This window comes from Lepidochelys kempii, chromosome 2 (assembly GCF_965140265.1).
Source record: "Lepidochelys kempii isolate rLepKem1 chromosome 2, rLepKem1.hap2, whole genome shotgun sequence".
NCBI classification, from domain to species: domain Eukaryota; kingdom Metazoa; phylum Chordata; order Testudines; family Cheloniidae; genus Lepidochelys; species Lepidochelys kempii.
The window spans coordinates 141,797,049-141,822,371 of NC_133257.1; the positions used below are offsets into that span (position 1 = coordinate 141,797,049).

Genomic DNA, 25,323 nt, shown 5'->3' on the forward strand with positions numbered 1-25,323 from the left:
CTTTTTAGTTTCCTAATTTTTTGTAGAATTTCAGGTGTTGCATAAAGGTTTTTTCTAATAAGTTTCATACTTCACATTTTCAGATATGCTGAAAGACCAGCTCACTTTCTCAGGGTATGTCTTTACTACCCGCCAGATCGGCGTGCAGTGATCGATCCAACAGGGATCAATTTATCGCATCTAGACTAGACATGATAAATTGACCCCCAAGCGCTTTCCCGTCGACTCCTATACTCTAGCGCCGCGAGAGACGCAGGCAGAGTCGACGGGGGAGCGGCAGCAGTCGACTCACTGCGGTGAAGACACCACAGTAAGTCGATCTAAGTATGTCAACTTCAGCTACGTTATTCACGTAGCTGAAGTTGCGTATCTTAAATCGGTCCCCCCCATTGTAGACCAGGGCTCAGTAACCTCCACACTGTGCAAATAATAGAAACTGAAATGTAAAAATGTTAAATACTCCCATGTAGTATTTGCAACCAACACTACTTTCCAATAAACAAAGCTATCACAAGTGAAGAAAGCAGGTATGTTTCAATCAAACTTCACTCCTCCAAAAGTGTTTGCAGTTTGAAAGCAATGGGGCTTGTACTCTGAAATCATGTAGATGCTTTGGAAACTCCCACCTTTAGGTGCCTCAGAAGAGACTTACAAGTAGACCTAAGCAAAAATTGGAATTTCTAGTTCATGGGAAATTTTTACATTTCAAAATTTGGTTTTGTTTTTATTTGGACCAAAACCATACACACTGAAACATGGTGTTTTGGAAACAACATACGCTCTCTGGAATCCAGGCAGCTGCTGGGTGAAATAGACATGATTCTTGTCAGTTTTACTGCCACCCAACCCTATAAAGTAACTCCTCGCTTAACGTTGTCCCAGTTAACGTTTTTTCATTGTTACATTGCTGATCAATTAGAAAACATGCTTGTTTAAAGTTGTGCAACGTTCCCTTTTAACATTGTTTGACAGCCGCCTGCTTTGTCCACTGCTTGCAGAAAGAGCAGCCCGTAGGAGCTAGCTGATGGGGGCTTGGAACCAGGGTGGACCTGCAGCCCCCCTAAGTTCCCTGTGCAGCAGCTGCCCAGCAGACTATTAATTCTCGGGCAGTTCAGCTGTCCCTCCCCCCACTGCCCTGTGCTGCTCCTGCCCTCTGCCTTGGAGCTGCTCCCGGGAGCCTCCTTCTTGCTGTGCAGAAGGGGGGGAAGAGGGGTGCAAATGTCAGGGTGTCCCCCTCCCCCCGCTCCTGCCCCCTGCTCCTTTACCCCATCTCCACAGAGCGAGGGGGGTACAAGACAGGGCTCAGGAGTAGGGAGCTTGCTGGCAGCAGCTGCTGTCTCAACTTGCTGATCTACTTAAAAAGGCAGTGTACTTAGAGTGGGGTTAACGTACTTAAAGGGGAAATGCACGTCTCTCTCTCTCTATTTCACACACGGTGTGTGTGTCTCTCTCTCTCACACACACACATATACACACACACACACACAATGTGTGTCTCTGTTTCTCTCTCTCTCACACACACACGGTGTGTGTCTCTGTCTCTCTCTGCCATGGTGTCTTCTCCCTCCATTTGTGTTGCCTTGTAGAGTGTGAGGCTACATTAACCTTTAATGTAACCCTTGAGGGCTCAGCCAAGTGCTAGTTCATCATTTAGCTGTAAGGCATTCCCTGGGAAATATCCCAGCCTCTGACTCCACCACCGTACTCCACACCGTAACCAAGCTTCACAATCATCATTGCTGTGTACAGTATTCAATTGTTTGTTTAAAACTTATACTCTGTGTGTGTGTGTGTATATATATATATATATATATATTTAATAGTCTTGTGTCTGGCGAAAAAAAGTTCCCTGGGATCTAACACCCCCCACCGCCCTCCCATTTACATTAATTCTTAGGGGGAGATTGGATTCACTTAACATCGTTTCGCTTAAAGTAGCATTTTTCAGGAGCATAACTACAATGTTAAGCGAGGTTTCAGAGTAACAGCCGTGTTAGTCTGTATTTGCAAAAAGAAAAGGAGTACTTGTGGCACCTTAGAGCCTAACCAATTTATTTCAGCATGAGCTTTCGTGAGCTACAGCTCACTTCATCGGATGCATACTGTGGAAACTGCAGCAGACTTTATATACACACAGAGAATATGAAACAATACCTCCTCCCACCCCACTGTCCTGCTGGTAATAGCTTATCTAAAGTGATCATCAAGTTGGGCCATTTCCAGCACAAATCCAGGTTTTCTCACCCTCCACCCCCCCACACAAATTCACTCTCCTGCTGGTGATAGCCCATCCAAATTGTAGGTCTGCCCTGGAGCTGGAAGCCCAAGCTCCACAGCAGCCTGCCAGGAAAGCTGACAGAGGAGGCAGAGAGTTCTGATGGAAGCCTGCCTGGCAAGAAGGGTTCTGTGGGAACCTGGTCTGCAGTTCCACAAAAATTGATTGACCCGGAACTGTTTTTGACCAGCTGTAGTTGGTATACACTCCTGTTTTTGAAAATGATGGCCTGTGTATAAAAAAAGTTTCACAGAAAGTTTATTAATGTAGTGAAAGTCTAAATTACTGTTTAACTCTGAAGCAGTATGTTTTTTGAAGTAACAGTTTTAATGCTAGGTGTTTTTAATAAACAATACAATTTTAGCCCCCTGATGCTGCAAACATTTATGCACATGCTTAACTTTAAGCACATGAGAAATCCTGTTAAAATCAATAGATTACTCATATAAGTAAAATTGTATTTCTGCTTTAGTAGTTGCAGGGTCAGGGCCTTCATTTTCAATATTGTTTTTTTGCCTATTGCAGTTTCGTAAAAGTGTCAATTGATATACTTACCAATAATGGCACTTAAAAATAGCATTTGTAATTTTCTTCATAATAAATTTAATACTAATGTTGCAGTAGCACAAATTTAAAAATCAGTTTTACAAAGACCTATATTTTTGACCTATATTTTTCTAAATCAGGTGATTCAAATCACTCCGTCCTGGAGCCAAGGGCATCATACCTAAATATAAGGGAATACCTGCCAGTGAAGCTGCCTCATGTCCTGAGAATTGCAGTGAGATGATATTCAACAAAATCAGAGTGGAGGATTCTGGATCTTCATTGGCTAATGAGAAGGAAAGAATAAACCTCCTGCCAATCCCTGAACTCTCTGTAGAGTCCCAGGAGCTAATTTAGGAGGCAACTGCTGTACAGTTCAGTTGGACATCTGCACAATCACATAGTGTCAAATCCTGAGGCCTTTACTCAGGGCTGTATTCTGCCCCTATGTGTTAATACCAGGTAGGGAGCAGGAAACTCCCTGACGTTCCTCTTGCAGAGTTTCCTCCTGAAGTATGTTCTTCTGCTGTGAGAGGTGAGAAAGTGGGAGTCTGGCCTATAAACCTTGTAGATCACCAGCAATCTGTGTGGCTCTTGGGTTTCTGTGGGTCCATGCGGAAGCCCTCTGTGGGCTGGCACTTTGGTGTCCTTTAGTGGAGCTGCAGTGCCGGGACTTCCCCAGCAATACCACCCTTAAAGGGGAATTAACATGGAGAGAGGGTTCATCTCACCTTGCCTGCTCCCTCTTAGCCCTCTACCCCTGTACAGATCTCAAAACTCTTCATGGGGCCTGACGAGGGAGGAGAAGGCTGCTGTATATATAGCTGACCTCCCTTTCTGGGTGGGAGAGATGCGGGAGAGTTGTCCCTTTGCACAGATTTCAAGGTCATGATTGGGCCTTTGATCTTCCTCGCTTATTTGATCAGGCAAATTGCTGTAAGGAATGAGAACAAACTGAGGACCTCAAGATTGCACTAACAAGACTTTGCATGTCTATAGCAATTTCTATCTATGGAACCCAAAGCTCTTTACGAGCATTAATGTATACCTTATAGGGATACTGTAAGATGTAAAGTACTAGCTCACCCATTTTACGATGGGTAAACAGACACATTAAATGTCTAGGATCACAGAGCAAGTCAGTGACACAGCTGTGAATAGAACCCAGGAGTGACCCTTTCCTGGTATCCTGCTCTAACCGTCCTGCAATATGTTTGTGGATGAACCAATACATTGTGTTTTACATGTAAAACAATTTCCATGCTTTGTGATGTCTTTGACACAAAGTACAGATGGGTTAAGTACTACGCAGAATTTGCTGTGTGAAACTGAACAAATTCCATAACGGTTTAGCAGCACAATCACAAACAAAGGTGTCATTCAGCTCATCGTACAATTCTCTGCAGGTTTTTGCTCTTGTCAGTCACTACCTGAAGCCATAAAAAATGTTGATAGTAGACTCTGCAGAAGCTGAAGCTACACATTTAGGATACAGCAATCTTAATGTAATCTAAGACCTGGTAGATGATTCTTCTACAGGTTCAGACACACGCTTAAAGCCCAGTGTGTTATGAATGCAAATGAAGAGCCAACGTGTTTAGTTTCTCAAACTTTTAAATAAAGTAATTGAATGTTTCTTCACATCTCTTTATGAGTTGGCTAGACAACACTCTAGAGGTCCAAGGCACACTGAAATCCTCATTTGCAAGTTTGTGGCAAAACTAATGTTGGATATATGTTGCTGCTGTTCTGGCTGTAAGCATATATACTTGTGGTGTTGGATATTTAATGAGTGGTACTGTGCCGTATAGCTGATGTAGGCACTCTTGGTATCTGCCGAAGAGTTAAATCTGGCTAGGGATTAGAGGAATTTTGTGTCTTTCAATGCCGCCTCACATTTTTAAATGAAGCCATGTGGGAGAATCCTGTAGCAGAAGTTTTGAATGGTATATCTGCACACACTACGTCCCCAATGGTGCCAGCAGCAACAAAGCGAAATGAGCGTTGGCCTTTCACTCCCCAGCACAGAATAAGTTGACAGCATGATGTAAAACCACCCTCAGCCCCAGGAGGGAGGAAGCACGTGCATTGTTCCCTAGTAGTTTTCTCCCACTTTTCAGACCTAGTAGAAGTGTGTGTCAGTGGGATCAAGAGAACTTGCTTGTCATTGAGATATGACACTATTGAGAGTAGTGGAAATAGAAAACTGGAAACTTCATTGGTCCCTCCGAGGATTCTGACACAAAAAGGATGGAGAAGGAAATACGTATAAATAAATGGGCAAGTGCCAACAATAACAATGAGTGGAAGAAACAGAAAAATCCAACAATGAGACAGACAGATAGACACACACATACCAATGGCTTCCATAATTTATGGTGGATATTTGAATGGTGTCATTATGTATAACTAGCTCAGTCATCCAAAAGCCATTCATTATAGGTAGGCAGCCAGGTCAAATGCTTACCTCACAAGTGCTTTGCAAACACACGTGTCCTTGATTGGGCAAAAACTGAATGTTGCTGGTAGGAATTAATGCCTCTGGTGTTGTACGTAGTTTCACCTTCCAGAGGTGGTAATATGGTCAGGTGAATTTAAAAAATCAATAGATCAAGGCCTCCCACCCTGAAAAGCTGTATTACGTAATTTGGGGGTCACTTTTCCCCCTCCTGTGGGAAAGGATTAAAGGGGAAGATAACCACACAGAAAGTCCCTCATGGAATTTCTCACTTTGTTTTGTTGGGGGTAATGAGAGTTTGTCATCCTGTGAAATATGCTCCAAGACCACACAGATCATAGGGAATCTGAAGGAGGCCACCAGATCTGGGTCTCTTACCCTTCTCCCACCTTCCACTCCCTGGTTGCATTACTTCATTGAAGCTGTGCTACTAGGGCCTACTTTAAAGGCATGTGTTCCACTGCAGAGGCAGAGCTACAGAAAAGCAGTACAACCTGGGGTTATATTGCCTTTACCGGGGAAACTAAAGAAACTGAGCCCACAGAGAGCCCGTTGTGGCCCTGGGAAAAGAGGAGTGATGGTACAAGAGACATAGCTAACTCTTCCCATTTTCTCTCAGAGATAAAGCTTCAAGACTGAATTAGCCATTAAACTATAGATTTCCCTGTGGATTTTCTAAACCCCTAGTTTTCCTCTGTGTACCATTGTGTCACCAAAGCCCCTTGCACTTTCCAGCTGTGCTTTAGAAAAAGTTTTCATCCCCAGTGACTCGTAATTTAAAATATGAATTTTTACTTTTTTCAGCTAATGCCGGGGCATCCTAAAAATGGCACACTTACTTGAAATGTTACAGTAATCAAAGGAAACACAGAACTAAACATTTGCCTGTAAAATTTGTGTAAATTCCCCTCATTCCCTGCATTTGTGTGTGACTTGAGGGGAGCCCCCCGATAGATAAAAATGAAATTAAACCTTAGTTTGCAGATGGCTGTTGTGTTGCAGCGATAGTTTTGCTGTCATCTGGGTGCCTAGAGTACATCTCCATGGGCTTCTTTTCTATAAAGATTTTAAATAAATATGACAGGAAGCCAATACCCTTCTGTCAATTCTAATGTCATAACAGCGAGTATTCAGAGCCAGTATACACAAGAGGTCTGCCTTCTCCTTTGAATGTACTGTGAATAATAGGAATGCCATATTGGTTAATATAAAATTGTGCCATGAAAATAGAGGGTGAAAATCAGAAAATGGTTTCAGTCTTTTATTAAATTAGGAGTGTCCTCTTTACACCTGGTCTTTTTTCCCCTTTGCTGGTGAAGATAACTTATCTATCCATTCATTAGCTGTATATTTGATTTGGCCAACTTGCCTGCTGGTAGAATGATTCCTAAATACGAGATCCAAAAATGACAGCTCAAAAAGAATATGGAAGAAGGATTATAATTACTGGTGAATCCAAGTGGAAAAAATATAAAAGCTCTTGTATATCATTTTTGTATTGTCCTATATGCCTGTAGTGTCCTAACATAAGATTTGTTCAGTCTTAAAAGTGGGCTAGATTTTCTCACCATTTTGTAAATGTTATGGTGGCTTTATGTTGAGCTTTGCTACTAATTGTTTTAAAATTTGTTTCATCTTAATCCATGTAATAATGTCTGATTTGGTTAAATGAACATGCAATTTATTTCATCCGTTCCTTTTTAAGATTTATTTTATATATTGTAAAATAGGTCATTTAGGGAGTACAAACCTTTTCTCAGAGATGATGGTTTCCTTTTCCTTCCACAGGTGTAATTTCTCTCATCTGTGACCCTAGAATTTGTCACGTTCTCTCAGGATACTCTCTTCCTTATCCGTTTGTGTTAGCCATTTGCCTCTTCTCTCAATATCCCATAATATTGGGATTGCTTTTATCCAAGGGCAATACCAATGTGCAGGGAATATTGGCAGTGTCTATACAGATTTGTCCAGTCTCCCAACTCAGATTTTGTCTCCCCTCAAAAAAATAAAAATGGATGGAGGAAGAAAGGTGTGATCCCACATAGACAGGATTTTTGCAAAGGATTTTGGTAGTTGTTTTCTAAGACCATATGATTTCACTAGGCAAAAACCTCTGCTATACCAGCAAGCGCCTGCCATCTCACATTCATAGAATCATAGAATCATAGAATATCAGGGTTGGAAGGGACCCCAGAAGGTCATCTAGTCCAACCCCCTGCTCAAAGCAGGACCAATTCCCAGTTAAATCATCCCAGCCAGGGCTTTGTCAAGCCTGACCTTAAAAACCTCTAAGGAAGGAGATTCTACCACCTCCCTAGGTAACGCATTCCAGTGTTTCACCACCCTCCTAGTGAAAAAGTTTTTCCTAATATCCAATCTAAACCTCCCCCACTGCAACTTGAGACCATTACTCCTCGTTCTGTCATCTGCTACCATTGAGAACAGTCTAGAGCCATCCTCTTTGGAACCCCCTTTCAGGTAGTTGAAAGCAGCTATCAAATCCCCCCTCATTCTTCTCTTCTGCAGGCTAAACAATCCCAGCTCCCTCAGCCTCTCCTCATAAGTCATGTGTTCCAGTCCCCTAATCATTTTTGTTGCCCTAATGCATTCAGTTGTGCATTTTCTAACCTGCAGTGAAACTTAGGCTGCTCCTGATACCAAACGCATAATCTGACATTTTAATACCGGTTGATGATTCTGCAAGTTACAAGGATGGTTATTCAGGAATACTAAGTAGTCTGACTGGGAACACTGATTGTCTAAAGCCTCATTCTCATTGGCCAAATGGACCTTTTGATGATAATACACCAACTTCAAGTGGGTAGAGCTGGTGTAATGTCACTGGAAGAGCAAAACACCTTGTGCCTATTGTTAAATGGGATGGGTAGGAGTGTACGTAGGAAGGCAGTTAAAGGAGAAGGATATTAGAAGCAGCTAGTGGGGAACAGGGGAGGGCAGAGAGGAGGATGAGTTTTTAAAAATGTATTTTTTTCAGTTTCCCTTGTCACCCCCTTCAAAGTGTTGAGCTCCCCTTTCAGAAGTAGTATAAGATCTCCAGCCACTTGGTTTTGCAAAAGCTAAAACTAAACTGGAACTGTTCAATACTGAGTTCTTTCTATAAATAGCACCTCTAAAGAGGCTTTTGAGCTAGGGCAGTGGTGTGCAAACTTTTCCAGTTGCACCCCACTCCTCTTACCATTAATGGAATCTGTCCGTGCGCACCCCTCACCCCATTACTGCACAGCCAAGACTTCCTCAGCAGCCGAGCTTGGGCTGAAGGCAGAGCTGGATGTTAGAGAACTTATTCCTTCACTCTCCCACTTCCCTGGTCCTTCTCACATGAACAGAGAGCAACAATACCCAAAGTCCGAAGGTGCAAACAATTCAATGTTTATTGGGGTGAACTTCCAGCAAGCTTAAATACAAGTTCCTTTTCCTTATTTCCGAATCCCAACTTACTTCCTGTTTGCCCCTAATTTATATAGTAATATTCTTAGCTATACCTTAACCAATCATTCTACTAAAATTTAACTAACCAATCCTAACATATTGTAACATGATTATGTAACCAATTATATCCCACCACCTTAATTAGTTTACACCCAGCAAAATTAATTATACAGCAGACAGGAACAATCACAGAACCAGACAGAGATTATACAGACAAACAATATCAAAGTGGGAACTATAATGGCAAGACAATACAGAAGTGAGGATTTCACATCCCAGTATTGATAAGTGAGTTCTTGCCAGACAGGATGCTATCAAACTAAGTTTTCTTTTACATTTTCTAGGCACTTCCCTTTCTCTGGAGCTGATAGGAATACAATCCTGTTCTGATAGTGCCTAACAGCCCAATAGCACCTTATTTCAATGTGACTAGTTTGGAATGTGAGGATGTGACCGTTCGCTTCCCAGCTTATGGCTGCCTCTGCTGCTTAGCCAAAGGCCTTAGCCTAAGAACAGGGCCCCAGACTGTCACAGTAAGAGAAGGACCTTACACTGGCAGACAGTGATTTTGATTCTTTCTTTTATACCTCTAACTAGCCAAGTGATAAGAATACACCTAAATTCTTAAAGTACAGGCCTTTACAGGCAGGCCTGAATATCTATATCCTAACACTGGAGGCGGAACTGGGGATGGGGGAAATATCTGGGGCTAGAGGTGGAGCTGGTCTGGGAGTGGAGAGAGAATGAGGGCATTGCTGGGCAGGGGGCGGAGTGGAGGTGGGGATGGGGGCAGAGCGGGATTGGGAGTGGAGTTGGACCTAGAGGCAGAGCAGGACTGGAGGCTGAACAGGGTTAAGGGAGGAGCAGGGCTGGAAGCATGGCGCTCCCTCCCTACCCCCTGTGGGGGCTAGCCCGAGTCCTACTGCACGCCCCCTGAACTTTCCTCTGTGTCCCCATACGGGGGCATGCCCCACAGTTTGGGGACCACTGAGCTAGAGTTCCTGACAGTTCTTCTTACCCTAATAGGGAAAGACACATAGTTTAATCAAACATACTAAAAAATAGGGAAAGCATATTTAACATTTTAAGGATTATCATAGTGGAAGGATTCATTATGTTTATAATTGTTTTTTCAAAAAGTGAAATGTAAATTCTCAAGCCCTATTCTGCCATCAGTAAATAATGCCAGATTGTGTAGACTTGCTCACAGATTAGTGGAGCCATACACCAGCACCTTTGTGAATGCACACAGCCTGTGTGCTTTATTGCTATATATTAACTTATTGCGACAAGTAATATTTCCATTTTTTAATCGCTTTACTATCTATATTTATGATTCTTAATGTTCTATAGCTCAATTACTCTTTGATGTACTGGGACTCCATTACACAAATAAACTGTGCTGAGTATAAATGATCTACTGTACCAGGAGGGATCTCTGCATTTGCATATTAATGACATTCTATAAAAGTGATGGCTTAGACCATTAGAAAATAGAACTATTAAAATGTATGGAACAGAGTTTATATGCCTAATTGCACATCAGATGAAAGGGAAGTCCTTTTGAGCTAAACAAGGAAACCAGGATAGCTTCTTAAAAGAACTATTGCTAATCTAAACTCACTAGATGCTGGGAAACAGGAAAAAGAGAACAATGCATTTGTAGATTGTCCCTGATTTCAAAGCTTAGGATATGAAGGACATCTTAAATCAAATGCTACTATGTATTTGTTATATTTCCCCATCAAAGGCTAGATGTACTAGAACTAAGCCAGTGTTTAGGCTGACTACATATTCTTGCTGGGGACATATCACAGCTGACACCTCAGAAACACCACTTCAGGTTGCTCCGTAGTCAAGAAAGACTGTACTACCATGTGGGCGATGAGGTAAAATCTATAATTTTATCTGGAATTTAAATATAAGTATCCTGTGAGGACTGTTCCATTACTTCTCCCTTTCAGACATTTCATATACACGATCCTTTTTATTTCTGTTCCCTCTCTTCTGTAAACTACAAATAAATACTCCTGTTGTTTATCTGAGGTTAAATTAGATTTTGACTGCTTGGACTGGGAAACATTACTGACTTGCACTCCTGAAAGGAACTCATCTGCTTGCTCCAAGTAGGAAGAGAAGAGTGAACATAAGAGCCTGTAAATGGGTCAGTAACATGTAATCTGCTAGCAATGTCAGCAAGGGGCCTAAGAGAGATGGGTAAGAGAGTGAACTCAAGAAAACCAAATGCCCTAAGGGTACAAAGTTCCATTGTATATATTAAAGTGAACTATCAGCCTCAGTTGCCTCTGGAACAAGTAACATCCATTCAAATAAACATAATGCTGGAATATGACATATAACGCAGCTAAACTTCACTAGAAAATTTAGCAAGTTTTTGTTGCAGCAATTAGCAGTAAAAAGACTAACGTTATTGACATTGAAGTGATTTTAATACCTATTGAAGTAAGTAAGTGGTGTTGCCTCACTATCCTCAGACTCGGCAGGAGAGCTATACCTTATCTATTGTCACAGCTTTCATAAACATTTAAGGGGCTAGAAACTTTTTCACCACAGTTAGAAGCTTATTCTCTGAAGACTTCTATTAAAATCCTCCGAATGTTCATATTTTAAATCTCATTACTGCAGATTTCTATTCTTCTGGTATTTCCATTTATATTTTTAATGTTATACTTTCTAAATGCCAAATCCTTGTCCCACTGGAATCAGTGGAAGTTTTGCAGTTGATTTTAATACCAAATTTTGGCCCTATATATTAAACCCAGGGGAGTAGTAGAAAAGACGAAAGTGACCCAGTGTTATGCTGTTAGGAATATTAGATATTTCTGGTTGGGAAAGGAATCTACCTCTTGCAGCTGCAGCCTGGGTGATGGAAGGAGAGAGGAAGGTTTCTGCTTTCCATTGTCGATCTGAGCTCTTCTACTCCAAGTAGAAATTGAAAACTAGCTTGTGTTGAGAAACAGTCACTTAAACAAAGTCCTGATGTTATCAGAATCTCTTTTTAAAGACTCTGTGCCATGTCCTTTGTTACATTAAAATATTTTTGGCTGAACAACTCTGTTAAAGGTGAATAATAAAGTAAAAGAATATTTTTGAATTTGGCTTTTTGGTTCCTTAATGATCTATAAATACAGACTTATGTGTAAAATGAATGTTCTGTGTGTTTTCTGCATTTGACATACAAGGAATTTCAGGTAGTAAGACTTATCAGCCCTTGACGCCTCTGTTAATGGAAACAGGCATTGCAGCCCAGAGTGCAGCTGTATGCACTATGAAAATCCTGCTAACATCTTGGCAAAGACCATAAGGAAAGAGAGGGAAGCCAGAACCTGATGTTTCATATGGGAAAACAAGCATGAACATGCATGCTTTATGGAGGGAAAACTGTAAGACAATCTTTAATATATTAAGGAAGAAAGGAAGAAAAAGTCATTAAACCTTTACCCCTCCAGAAAATCCACTGACAAGTCGGAAACTTTCTCTGGAGAGTAGGGTGCAGTATAAGCCACAAAAATTAAATTCTGGGCATGTATGGGTTTCAGAGATACCTTTTGAATGTGAACTAATGCAAGTCTGTCTTCCTGAGTCTGCAGACAGCTCAATGCCTTTACTGCTTCCCAGAGCTAACAGTAGTACAGTGGAATTTACAAGAACATAGTTATTTTACATTTGTGTTGGTTTCACTCCACAGTTGCTGTAGAAAGCTTTGAGCAACAGCAGAGGTATGCATTGGAGCTATGCACAGACAGGCAACTATACAAAACATGGAGGATGTTAGAAAGTTAAACTAGTGCAGACTTCTCTTCATAACAGTCAGGAATCTCCAATATTTGAGGCAAGGATATAGAGTGAAAAGGAAGAACTTCACATTCCATTGCTCAAAGGAGTAGGAGGGTATAAGATGTAAACTTATCAAATGCCTACTGGTCAGAGGGTGAGGTTCAAGTAGGAATCTGAGTAGATAATGGCACGGTTGGTACTGACCGAGAATCTCACTGCTACCCAGCTGCCCTATCTGTTCCAATATCTGTGGCTAGTTCTCTGGCTGATAAGCATTTTACTTCCATAAATTAGATTTTCCTTTGAATGTTGTCACCTTTTAAATAAAATTTACTTTTAGCATGTTTAAAACATTTGTCAGTTTTTGCACATAAGTGGCTACAGACATTAAATGTACATAACAAAACACATATTACAGCTGTTGCCCGTGCAAACTTCATCACTGAATTCCCTGGGGAATCACTTGTATGTTAGAATGACCAGGCTGAGCCCTAATTGATGAAGCAGCAGCTGGACTATATACAAATACCATGGATCTATAGAAAAGGCGAAATACTTAATTCCTTCTGTTCACAAAACAAAGGCTTAACAAACTCTGTTTATAGTTCCATATACTCCAATGTTAGTGCTCGCTAAACAATGTGTGGGAAGTGGGGGGTGGAGGGGAATATTCCCTAAAATGGTTTTCTCCTGTGGATACAGAGCATTAAGAAAGGTACATGAAAGAGAGAACGTCTTTAAAAATTTGTATCCAGGCTATGCACCCCAATAGGCTGATACTGCATATCAGCAAGACGAATATCAGTCAGTTGCTATTAAATTTAATTTAATTAAATTAGAACACCCCATTTATTTGTATATGAATAACAAAACTAGTTATTGTTAATATATGTATATATAGGATATCTGACTACTTCTTAAGACTTGTGAAATTCCATTCATTTGCTGTACAGAAAAGGGAGACAATTTGGAAGGGTTGAAGCTTTCATATGGGATTTATTCAAATTCAGACCGGTACATGGAACAATGAAGTTGTTTCCCACAGATAGTATAACGTGCGTGCGTGCGTGTGTGTACGTACATACATATGTACTCTGTGCTGCCTGTTTTTTGTTAGTGGAAGCATTATCTGCAACTTTTTTTTAAACTTAGCTTTTAATATTTGCCAAAGTTCCTGAATTTGTCTCAGGTTGTCTTGTTGTTATAGTACACAAGACTGGGAGGTTCAACAGTGCCATCTTGTGGATCATCTTGCAGGTTTCAAAACGTGGTTTTGGTTGGCATACAAACAACCTCGACAGCATAGCATGTGGTAGAATCTCAGATACAGAATGTCTGTGTGCAATCAAGCAGAATATTTCCCTCTGGTAGCCAGCCAGGCTAATTATTACTTTTGTGTCCTGAAAATTAATAACCCAAATATATTATAAGCAAATCAGAAAGTCTTTCAGGCCAACTGATGAGCAGTGTGCTTGTTGTTATTCTTACTTAGTTTGCTGGGAAATGTGTTTTTAATCATCTCAGTGTGTGTTTAATCATCTCAATTTATTTTCATAGACAATGTCAGAATCAAAGGCAACCAGGTACACTCAAACATCTCTTTGAAGTTGTATATAGGAGACCTTCAAAATGGCACTAAACTAAAATTGAAAACAGTTAACTCTTGTTTTGTAGCAATGACATACAAATTCCCAAATAACTTTGAAGGCTAAGCTGGATGGCTTAAGCTCACCAGTTGTTGTTTTGTTTTATTTATTTTTTTTAATTCCAGAAGGCTAAGGGCAGGATTGAGGTCTGAAGTTTTGCCCACTGAAATCAGTGATCACAGCTGAACTCCGGGCTGGAAGGTTTAGAGAAACTTAGGGGTTCTCACAACAAATTTGTTGATGGCCTCGGTGCAGCCACCAACTCTTCCTGGTGGCCATTCTGACAATTTTTCCTAAAATACTTAATTAACCTTGGAAAAACATATAAATATGCACATATACATGTCCAAATCATTGGTTTCAGAGTAACAGCCGTGTTAGTCTGTATTCGCAAAAAGAAAAGGAGTACTTGTGGCACATTAGAGACTAACCAATTTATTTGAGCATAAGCTTTCGTGAGCTACTGCTCACTTCATTGGATGCATACTGTGGAAAGTTTAGAAGATCTTATTATATACACACAAAGCATGAAAAAATACCTCCTCCCACCCCACTCTCCTGCTGGTAATAGCTTATCTAAAGTGATCACTCTCCTTACAATGTGTATGATAATCAAGGTGGGCTATTTCCAACACAAATCCAGGTTTTCTCTCCCCCCCCCCCCCCCACACAAACTCACTCTCCTGCTGGTAATAGCTTATCCAAAGTGACCACTCTCCTTACATTGTGTATGATAATCAAGGTGGGCCATTTCCAGCACAAATCCAGGGTTTAACAAGAACGTCGGCGGGGTGGGGGGAATCAAGGGGAAATAGGCTACCTTGCATAATGACTAAGCCACTCCCAGTCTCTATTCAAGCCTAAGTTAATTGTATCCAATTTGCAAATGAATTCCAATTCAGCAGTTTCTCGCTGGAGTCTGGATTTGAAGTTTTTTTGTTGTAAAATAGCGACTTTCATGTCTGTAATCGCGTGACCAGAGAGATTGAAGTGTTCTCCGACTGGTTTATGAATGTTATAATTCTTGACATCTGATTTGTGTCCATTTACTCTTTTACGTAGAGACTGTCCAGTTTGACCAATGTACATGGCAGAGGGGCATTGCTGGCACATGATGGCATATATCACATTGGTGGATGTGCAGGTGAACGAGCCTCTGATAGTGTGGCTGATGTTATTAGGCCCTGTGATGGTGTCCCCTGAATAGATATATGGGCAGAGTTGGCAACGGGCTTTGTTGCAAGGATAGGTTCCTGGGTTAGTGGTTCTGCTGTGTGGTACGTGGTTGGTGGTGAGTATTTGCTTCAGGTTGGGGGGCTGTCTGTAGGCAAGGACTGGCCTGTCTCCCAAGATTTGTGAGAGTGTTGGGTCATCCTTCAGGATAGGTTGTAGATCCTTAATAATGCGTTGGAGGGGTTTTAGTTGGGGGCTGAAGGTGACGGCTAGTGGCATTCTGTTATTTTTTTTGTTAGGCCTGTCCTGTAGTAGGTGACTTCTGGGAACTCTTCTGGCTCTATCAATCTGTTTCTTCACTTCCGCAGGTGGGTATTGTAGTTGTAAGAATGCTTGATAGAGATCTTGTAGGTGTCTGTCTCTGTCTGAGGGGTTGGAGCAAATGCGGTTGTATCGCAGAACTTGGCTATAGACGATGGATCGTGTGGTATGGTCACGGTGAAAGCTGGAGGCATGTAGGTAGGAATAGCGATCAGTAGGTTTCCGGTATAGGGTGGTGTTTATGTGACCATCATTTATTAGCACTGTAGTGTCCAGGAAGTGGATCTCTTGTGTGGACTGGACCAGGCTGAGGTTGATGGTGGGATGGAAGTTGTTGAAATCATGGTGGAATTCCTCAAGGGCTTCTTTTCCATGGGTCCAGATGATGAAGATGTCATCAATATAGCGCAAGTAGAGTAGGGGCGTTAGGGGACGAGAGCTGAGAAAGCGTTGTTCTAAATCAGCCATAAAAATGTTGGCCTACTGTGGGGCCATGCGGGTATCCATAGCAGTGCCGCTGATCTGAAGGTATACATTGTCCCCAAATGTGAAATAGTTATGGTTAAGGACAAAGTCACAAAGTTCAGCCACCAGGTTAGCCGTGACATTATCAGGGATAGTGTTCTTGACGGCTTGTAGTCCATCTTTGTGTGGAATGTTGGTGTAGAGGGCTTCTACATCCATAGTGGCCAGGATAGTGTTGTAATTCATTTATGTAGTGTTTTATTTGCAGACTCAATAATAAAAAATAATGTACAGTTGTCTCTATTCTTTATTGGACCTAAACAGAATAGAAACACAAATCAGATGCTTTGTATGTTGTCTTGTTTCTTGGGGTTTTTTTGCTTTTTTGGTTGCCTTTTCTTTTTTTCTACAAAGCCTGAGTTGGGTGCCTTGGCTCCCTGTACAATGCATGGGGAGAGAGGGGCCTGAGAATGAGATCCCGAAAAGCCAGGAGCCACGTCAGCTAGGCCATGAAAAATGCATTACGGACCATGAAAGCTGGTCTTTTGTGTGATTTTACCCTTTACTATACAGATTTCACTCAGGAGACCAATGAAATTGGTCTAAAATTGGGGGTCCTGAGCCAAAAGGGAGTTGTAAGGGGGGTCGCAGTATTGCCACCCTTACTTCTCCACTGCCTTCAGACCTGGGTGGCTGGAGAGCGGCAGCTGTTGGCTGGGCGCCCAGCTCTGAAGGCGATGCCTCACCAGCAGCAGGGCAAAAAGAAAGGTGGCAATGCCATACCATGCCATTCTTCTGCACTGCTGCTACCTTCAGACCTGGGCGGCTGGAGGGCAGCAGCTACTGACTGAGGGCCCAGCCCTTCAGGCAGCAGCACAGAAATAAGGGTAGCAATACAACACCATGCCATCCTTCTGCGCTGCTGCTGGCGGCGGCTTTGCCTTCAGAGCTGGGCTCCTGATCCACAGCCGCTGCTGTCCAGCTGCCCAGCTCTAAAGGCAGCACCGCCGCCGCCAGCAGCAGCAGCGCAGAATTAAGGGTAGCAGTACTGCAACCCCCGCCCCCTAGAACCTTGTGACCCCACCCCAATTGTAGGACTCCTACAATTACGACACTGTGAAATTTCAGATTTAAATAGCTGAAATCATGGAAATTACTATTTACAAAATCGTATGACTGTGAAATTGACCAAAATGGACCCTTAATTTGGTAGGGCCCTACCCGTGGGAGACGCCCTGCCCCTCTCATGTAGTTCAGCCCTTAAGTCTGGGATGCAGGGAGGTGCCTACGTCTGCTTGCAATCCAAGCCAGGAACCCTGTCCTGGAGTCAGGTGACTAAGCTGTTTCTTGTAAGAATGAGTTATGCAGGTGCCTAACTCCACACAAGATGGCCCAGCTCATAACCTGCTCCAGAGTGGTTAGGAAACTCACCTAGAGTGTGAGTGAGAGCCTAGTTCAAGTCCCTTTTCTGCTTGATGAAGAGAAGGGATTTGAACAGGGAATCTGCCATCTCTCAGGTATGCATTCTGACCACTAGACTGGAGGTTATACAGCGAGTTTTGTACACTTATACAATTATTTAAAGTGGACCAGCTTCAACAGGATGGTTTGAGAAAGACCCACATCAGAATATCTCATAGCCCAGTGGTTAGGGCATTCGCCCAAGAAATGTAGTTGATCTTTCCCTTTTCAAGTCCCACCTCATCAGACAGAAGTGGCAATAAAACCTGGGTCTGCCTTGTCCCAGCTGAGCACCCAAACCATTGGATGATAGGTTATGAGGGAGGTCATCTGTCTCCTGCTCTTTTGTGTGGAGTTGGGACTGCTCACAGAGGGAGGCAGCAGTGTGCATGCCCAGACTCAGAAATGTAGGTGTCTAGGGAATTTTCACAGCAGGAACTTAGGTACCGAGTTTTGGCACCTACTGGGTTAGGCGCAGCTGAGCAGGGGTTTTGTAGATCACCAAGGAGCCTAGAAATTGGATTTCAAGACCTAAAACTGGGGTTTAGGTACCTAAGTCCCTTTGTAGGTTTGGCTCTACCTCCCTTCTCTAAGGGAAGAACACCTGTGTGCCAATCATCCCTGTTCAAGAGAGAGCACTCTCTTGTTTAGTAAAATATTTATCATTTTCCCATTTGTCTCAAACTCTCTTAGTCCAGTAAAAAGATGTGTGCTTATATTTCTCTCCAAGTGTCCTCCTTGAGGTCTGACAACTTGATTCAATGTTGGCAGACTGGAAATCTTTTGAGAACTCTGCTTCTACTCAGACACATAGTACTGCGTGGTTTTAGATGGTTCAAGTATACTAGAAAATAGTGTTTCAGTTGAACCCAGGAAGTGTGAAATGACATGTGAAAGTGTAACCTACCTGACCACAGAGGAAGTTTCTTTCTAGCCTCCTAGTTAAGAGGTTAATTTGTGCCCTAGAGCATGAGGGTTCATAGACTTTTTACATTTTTTTTATTCTAACTGATGTGATTATGGATGCATTCAAGTCATATAAATGTCTAATTCTGCTTTTGAATCATACTAAACTCCTTGCCTCAATAATACCTTGTTGCAGTGAGAGCTGTAGATTAATTATGCGCTCTTTAAAAAGTATTTCCTTTCATCAGTTTTAAATGTGCTGCCTCAATCGCTAACATGGAAAGCCCTCCATGCTTCTGATCCTTTCCCTTGCCCGTCTCTGTATGCTTTCTATTTCATCTGTCTGTCTCGTTATGGAGTGGCCAGGATTGAATGCAATATTCTAAACAAGGGTTATAATTAACATTTTCAGTATTTTTTCTATTCCCTTCTTTATTCATCCTAACATTTTTGTTTGGTTTTCTAACTACCAGTGCACAATATATGAGTAGTTCAAATGATTCCTTCTGGTGTGCAGGGCTTTGCGTTAGTCTGCGCTGAATTTCATCTATCACTGTGCTTCTCCATCATCTAGCTCTGTGAGGTCAGTGGCGAATTTCTCACAATTTTTTTCTAATCTTGACTTCCCAAAGTAATTGTGTTAGCTGCTGAATTTTACCATCTCACAGTTTATCCCCTTTTCCACAGTACTGATAAAGATATGAAACACCACTGATCCTAGTATGGAAAGTTGAAGTTCTGCCACGTTGGAAGTTAGCAATTTATTCCTTTATTTGTTTTCTGTTTCTTGCATTTTTTTCTTCATGCTCCTGTCTCCCAACTAATTAACTCCATAAAGACAATGAGCATTGTCAATGTGTACAACAGGGTTCAGATACTGAACTATGCAGTCTCTCCCTTTAAAATAATGTAATATTATGCGTTCTCTAGGGACTTCCATATTATTAATTTTTAACCCTAGCATATGGTCATTCTTTACAGTATATCTGTGAGACTTGAACTCACAGATTTAAAACCACTGCAGAATGAAGACATAAGCTTTTAGTATTCATAATACCTTATTTCATCTAGTTTAATTTTCAAGTATTCTATCTTCTCTATGATTTTCTTGTAATGTCAGTAAACACCTTGTTTAAGCTTCAGTACTGTGAAATAATAGAACTCTCTATCTTACTTGGATACTTTCAGTGCAAATGAACATAGTAACATTTGTGATGTTTAAACGGTGCAATTTTTGACAGTACTGCACATATAAAATTGGAATAAGTGCTTTGTACATTCAAATCTTAAATGTGGGCTTTTTCTCCACGTTATAATAAAACTAGAATTCCTTATGAAAGTATTTTCATGAACTTTAAACAATCCTTGCAAATTTAGCCTTGTATTCCTTAAATAAGACCTACTTTACCTTTTATTTAAACTTAAATAAATGTGTCTATCAAATATAAAATAGTAAAAGCATGTATAAGAATTTCATTTTAGTAATAATAGTAGTTTTTTTCACTTTTTTGTTTACTAAAGCCTAGAGAAAGTAATGTTGCATCTTCAAAACAACATCTGTCAAACCGATTTTCATCAGATTAACTATATCCTCAAAGCAACCATCACAGGTTATAAAATACTAGAAATGTAGGTTGTACTTAGCATAAAACACCAATAGAATTTAAAGCACTTGAAAGTGTGTTACAACTGAAGCAATGATAGCCTGCTCTTTTCTTGGGGTCTGCTGACATGCTCACATCCCCCAACCCCTATTTTTAGCAGGTGTTACTCAGTAACAGTAGTGTATGTTGGACTACTGCAAACACAGTAAATGTCTCAGTGCAGTAGTTCTAAAACTGTAGTGTCTGGGACTGGTCTAATGGTTCACAGAATTAAACATTCTGAGAACGAGGCAGTAGGGTTCGGGATGGAAGGTGCATCTGTAAGACGATCTCTCATAAAGTTGGCCTGTGAATTAGAGTGAGAGAACTACTGATTCAGTGTACCATGTCCTTTTCTTATCCTTCGAAATCTGCATTGGCACATGTCACAGTTAATCAGATCTTCAAAGAGAAAGCTGAGGATCTTGATTTTCAAAGATCTTTGGGGGACAAAGAGGTCTAGCAGAAATAGACAGGAGAATCAGTGGATTTAATGTAGCATACAAACATTATCCTGTAACCCAATAGTTTATATCTATGTCTAGGTTTCCTTATTTTCTGCTAAAGAAGAAATAGGATATGATTGTGCATTTACTGACAGGTTGCTGTCCCTTTCACTGCAGGAAGGGGTTGGAATGGGGGCAGGGAAGGGGTAGGAAGAGGCGAGGCAGGGCAGGGGCGGGGCCTCATGGAAGGGGTGGACTGGGGGCGGGAGCAGCGGGTGGGGGGGTGTCAGTGACGCAGCCCTCAGGCCAATGTACTAGTCCTCATGTGGCCTTCGTGATCATTTGAGTTTGAGACCCCTGGGCTAATTAGTGTAGCAAAACAAGGTTGAAGGGAGAATTTGTCTTTTCTATTTCAAGCATCCATTAATTGCCAAGAATATCCAGAGTCATCTTACATTAGGTTAACAAAGTCTTACTTCTGCTGTACCTGTGTTCTTTTTTCCTCGAGGGTGAGTAAAGTTGAACAAATCAATTAAATAACTATAATCTTTCTTATTTTTCAGCCCACCTAAACCAACGGTGTTCATCTCCGGTGTCATTGCAAGAGTGAGTTTACATGTTAATTTCTTTTCAGTCATTTGATTAAGAGGCCTTTTCACTTCATCACTGATTAGAGAAAGATTCTTCATTTTGATCTTTTCCCTTCCCTGTCATATTTGACTTGATTGGGGTTTATATTTATATTTTATTTAAGCCTCCTTGAGTATTTTTTATTTTATTATGTTTTGGGTGAATAGCTATTTTGAAATTGTTCCTACTGTTTCAGTTTCAGAGTAGCAGCCATGTTAGGCTGTATTCGCAAAAAGAAAAGGAGTACTAGTGGCACCTTAGAGACTAACCAATTTATTTGGGCATAAGCTTTCGTGAGCTACAGCTCACTTCATCGGTTTTTGAGTTTAAAAATGTGAAGCTAGTTTGCTTTGTCCTGTATCCTTGATGCCACTGCGTCCACTTTTTTCAAAACTTGTTACAATACGGGCCATCTCCAGTAGCTTGATCCATGTGGGTAGACACCTGCTGAACTCAAATGGGCACCACACAAACATAAGGGTCCAGCCACACAGATCCAACTGCATGATCTAACTCTGTGTGTGTGTGTGATATGATAGAAGCACTTACATCCTTACTGCATCTCAGACATAAGTGTCTCATTAAAATTATACTGGGGAGATGCATAAATGTAATCAAGTAATGAGAATTCTGAAAAGCTGAGCTTAACCGTGCAATTGCCTACATTAACATTATTAGCTCCATCGCAGTGCACATATTTGGACTACATGTGCAACCCTTACTCACAAATGTGAGCACCTGTTCATGTAAATAGTCCGTTAAAGTCAATGGATTACTTTTGGGCATACTGATGTAAGTGTTTCATAGTCTAGTTTCTTGTGGACAAACTTTTTTTCTATTTTGTAGTAGACTAAACTCCTTGTGGGGGGTAACGACTGTCAGTGCTCAAAAATGATAAATATGTGTTTTAGTTGCTTCCTATAATTATAATAGAGCTAAGGCATGAATATCAACATGATGTGATTAACATTAATTTGCCATGAGTTTAATAATAATTCATGCCCAAGCTCACTATAATTGTCAGTATATGGAATGTAACGTAACCTCCCTATATACTCAAAATGAATTACCCAAACTTGTGTCAATCATATTACCACCAATTGGTGAGGTGAAACTAAGCTAAGCGTGGGTTAAATGAGTGTAAATAAATTCGTTACAGTTATGTTTTGTTTGACCCAGACCCCACACCCTTACTAGACTGCAGTGTTCAGTTGGTAAGTTTAATTTATTTTGTGGGGCTGGAGCCAGAGGACCATTTAATCAGTGGTCAAGCTGCTGTGAATAGTCTTGTCAGAATCAGTTAGGAAAAATTTGCACCCTTGTATGTGCCCGGCCACCACAATGTCCTCTGTAAGACTTAAGTCCTGTATTGGAACTGTAGTGGGTGCCAGTGGAGAGGCGAAGCCCACACTCCCTGTGAACTGTGAAAGGTTTCCATGCCAACCCAACCTGATGGTGGTAATTGATCCACACTGGGGAAGTGATATAGCCACAAGATCTGACATGCCAAGAAGAGGCTGCTGCCATTTGCTCAAGCCCTTGAGCTGGAGTAGCAGAGACTTGCTGGCCTCAGAATGAGACTGGGTGTGTATTTCACCAATATAGTTGTGCTGGTCTTCCCCCGCATAAAGCTCAGCATTACTGTGCCTTTGAGGATTTCATCCTGAGATGTTTTGGGGGGTTTGTTTGTTCGTTTGCTTTTTACAGCCAAAGACATTTGCAGTACAATTTAGAAGCTTTAGTCTCACTTTGTTAGCTCTAAAATGGTGACATCTTGCCTTGGTGACATACAAACATCCTTCACGTTGCTGAGCATAAAAAAAAGGGACCTGGACTTTACAAGGTCCAGGCCTAGAGAAAATAGAAGGGAAGCCCTTTCCTTAGTTACCTTGGAACTTTTCCTTCCTCTAGCTTGTATCTTGCTCTATAGGAAACACTTCACTCCTTGGTAGGTTACTGTGGTGACCTGCAGCATGCTTGCAGCCAGTGGTCTGCACTCCATAGCTCGGGCAGGCAGTACTGCACCTCCAGGCTCTACTGTGGCTGCCTTTATCTGATGAAGTGAGCTGTAGCTCACGAAAGCGTATGCGCAAATAAATTTGTTAGTCTCTAAGGTGCCACAAGTCCTCCTTTTCTTTTTGCGGATACAGACTAACATGGCTGCTACTCTGAAATTTATCCTCAAACTTTGTCAGTTCACCACCAGCAAACAAACCCAGTGTTTGAACTAGGAGCCACTTTGGCAACCACATCCTTCAGTCGGAAACAGAGGGTTCTCTTCATAGCAGAGAAACATTTCTGGAGGACAGTGATAGACCCACTTTGGCAACTGGTTGCCTTCTAAAACACTCACCAGTCACATTTAGTGTGTTAACAATACCTGCATTCAGCCTGCCATCTCAAGCATATGTGAAAGGGGTGTAGGAGAGGGTACCCAAAAAAAAAAATCAATGACAGCAGAGGAGAAAAAAGAGGGGAAAATATCACTTCAGAGAAGAAAATATCTTCAAAGAAGAGAAAGATTTAGTGCGGAGAGGGATTAAATGAAGCAATTTAATGGTGAAAGTTATAGTTAGCCTAATGTTTGCAAGTTGTTGTAGCTGTGTTGGTCCCAGGATATTAGAGAGACAAGGTGGGTGAGGTAATATCTTTCATTGGATCAACTTCTGTTGGTGAAAGAGACAAGATTTCGAACTACACAGAGCACTTCAGGTCTAGGAAAGGTACTCAGAGTGTCACAACTAAATACAAGTTGGAGCAGATTGTTTAGCATAAGTAGTTAACACATGTTCTAAGAGACCATTCAAGGTGAAGTGGCCTGAGAGCACCTCCCTAGTCTTTGGCCAAAAAAGGGGGAGGTTAGTGAGTTACAGATTGTTGTAATAAGCCATAAATCCAGTGTCTTTATTAAGACCATGAGTTTTAGTGTCTAGAAGAGTTATGAATTTAAATTCCCAGACTCATCTTCTGCAGGTATTGTGCAGGTTTCTTTTGAGGATGAGGACTAAGAGGTCAGATATTGTGTGATTGTTTTGTGAAAAGTGTTCACCCACAGGTGATATAGTGTTTTTGTCTTTTATCATTTTTCTGTGAGAATTCATGTGAGAGCTCAGTTGTTATCTGGTTTCACCCACATAGAATCATCTGACTGGACACCTAACAGTAGACAAAAACAGCACGCTTGATGATTACATTGATAGCTTCAGGAAAAAAATTGACTGAAATCCTTAAACATCCCATTCACCACAGTCTCTCCACTGCTGAGAAGACAGCAACACTGTCCCTGAAATCCACCCATCAGATAGTGATCAAACCAGCAGACAAAAGGTGCACCATTCTAGTCTTCAGCTGTGATGACTATATCAGTGAGACCAACCGCCAACTCTCTGACACCACCTACTATAAAGAACTCAAAGACCCCCCCACACACACCACAGTTCATCCAGGAATTTAAGGATATCATCAAATCCTTCCCCAAACAACTCCAAGAAAATCTCTACAACCTCATCCCCCATGAACTGCCCCCCCAGAGACCTTCTACGTGCTTCCCAAGATACATAAACAGAGGAACCCAGGCAGACCTATCATATCTGGGCATGGCGCTTTTATTGAAGGAATATCAAGACTCATAGAAACCATCCTCAAACCACTCACCACACAAAGGGACAGCTTCCTCCATGACACAAACAACTTCCTCCACAAACTCTGCAACATTACAGCCTCCTTCAGAACACTATCCTTGACACCAAGGATATCAACTCCCTCTACACCAACATCCCTCACAATGATGGCATCGCTGCCTGCCTTGAATCTACAAGACAAAGGACAACACTCAGATATCCAGCCAAAACACAACACCAAACTCATCCATTTCATTGTCACCCATAACAGTTTTACGTGCAACAACAAACACTTTGTCCAAGCCATGGAAACAGCTGTGGGTACTAGAATGGCTCCCAATATGCCAACCTGTTCATGCACCCCCATGAGGAAGAATTTCTGGACAAATGCACCACAAAACCAGTGATATACCTGAGATACATTGATGATATTTTCATCCTCTGGACAGATAACCTAAACTCCCTCATAGATTTCCACCACAACT

At 41.5% G+C, this 25,323-nt stretch overlaps 1 protein-coding gene across 1 annotated transcript in view; it reads left to right on the forward strand.

Moving 5' to 3' along the window:
• Positions 1–25,323, forward strand: part of DAP (death associated protein) — a 90,570-nt gene that overhangs the window by 60,987 nt on the left and 4,260 nt on the right. Inside the window, exon 3 of the mRNA XM_073332338.1 lies at positions 21,152–21,194. Coding sequence (XP_073188439.1) covers positions 21,152–21,194 — 43 coding nt within the window. The remainder of the gene's footprint in view (positions 1–21,151; positions 21,195–25,323) is intronic.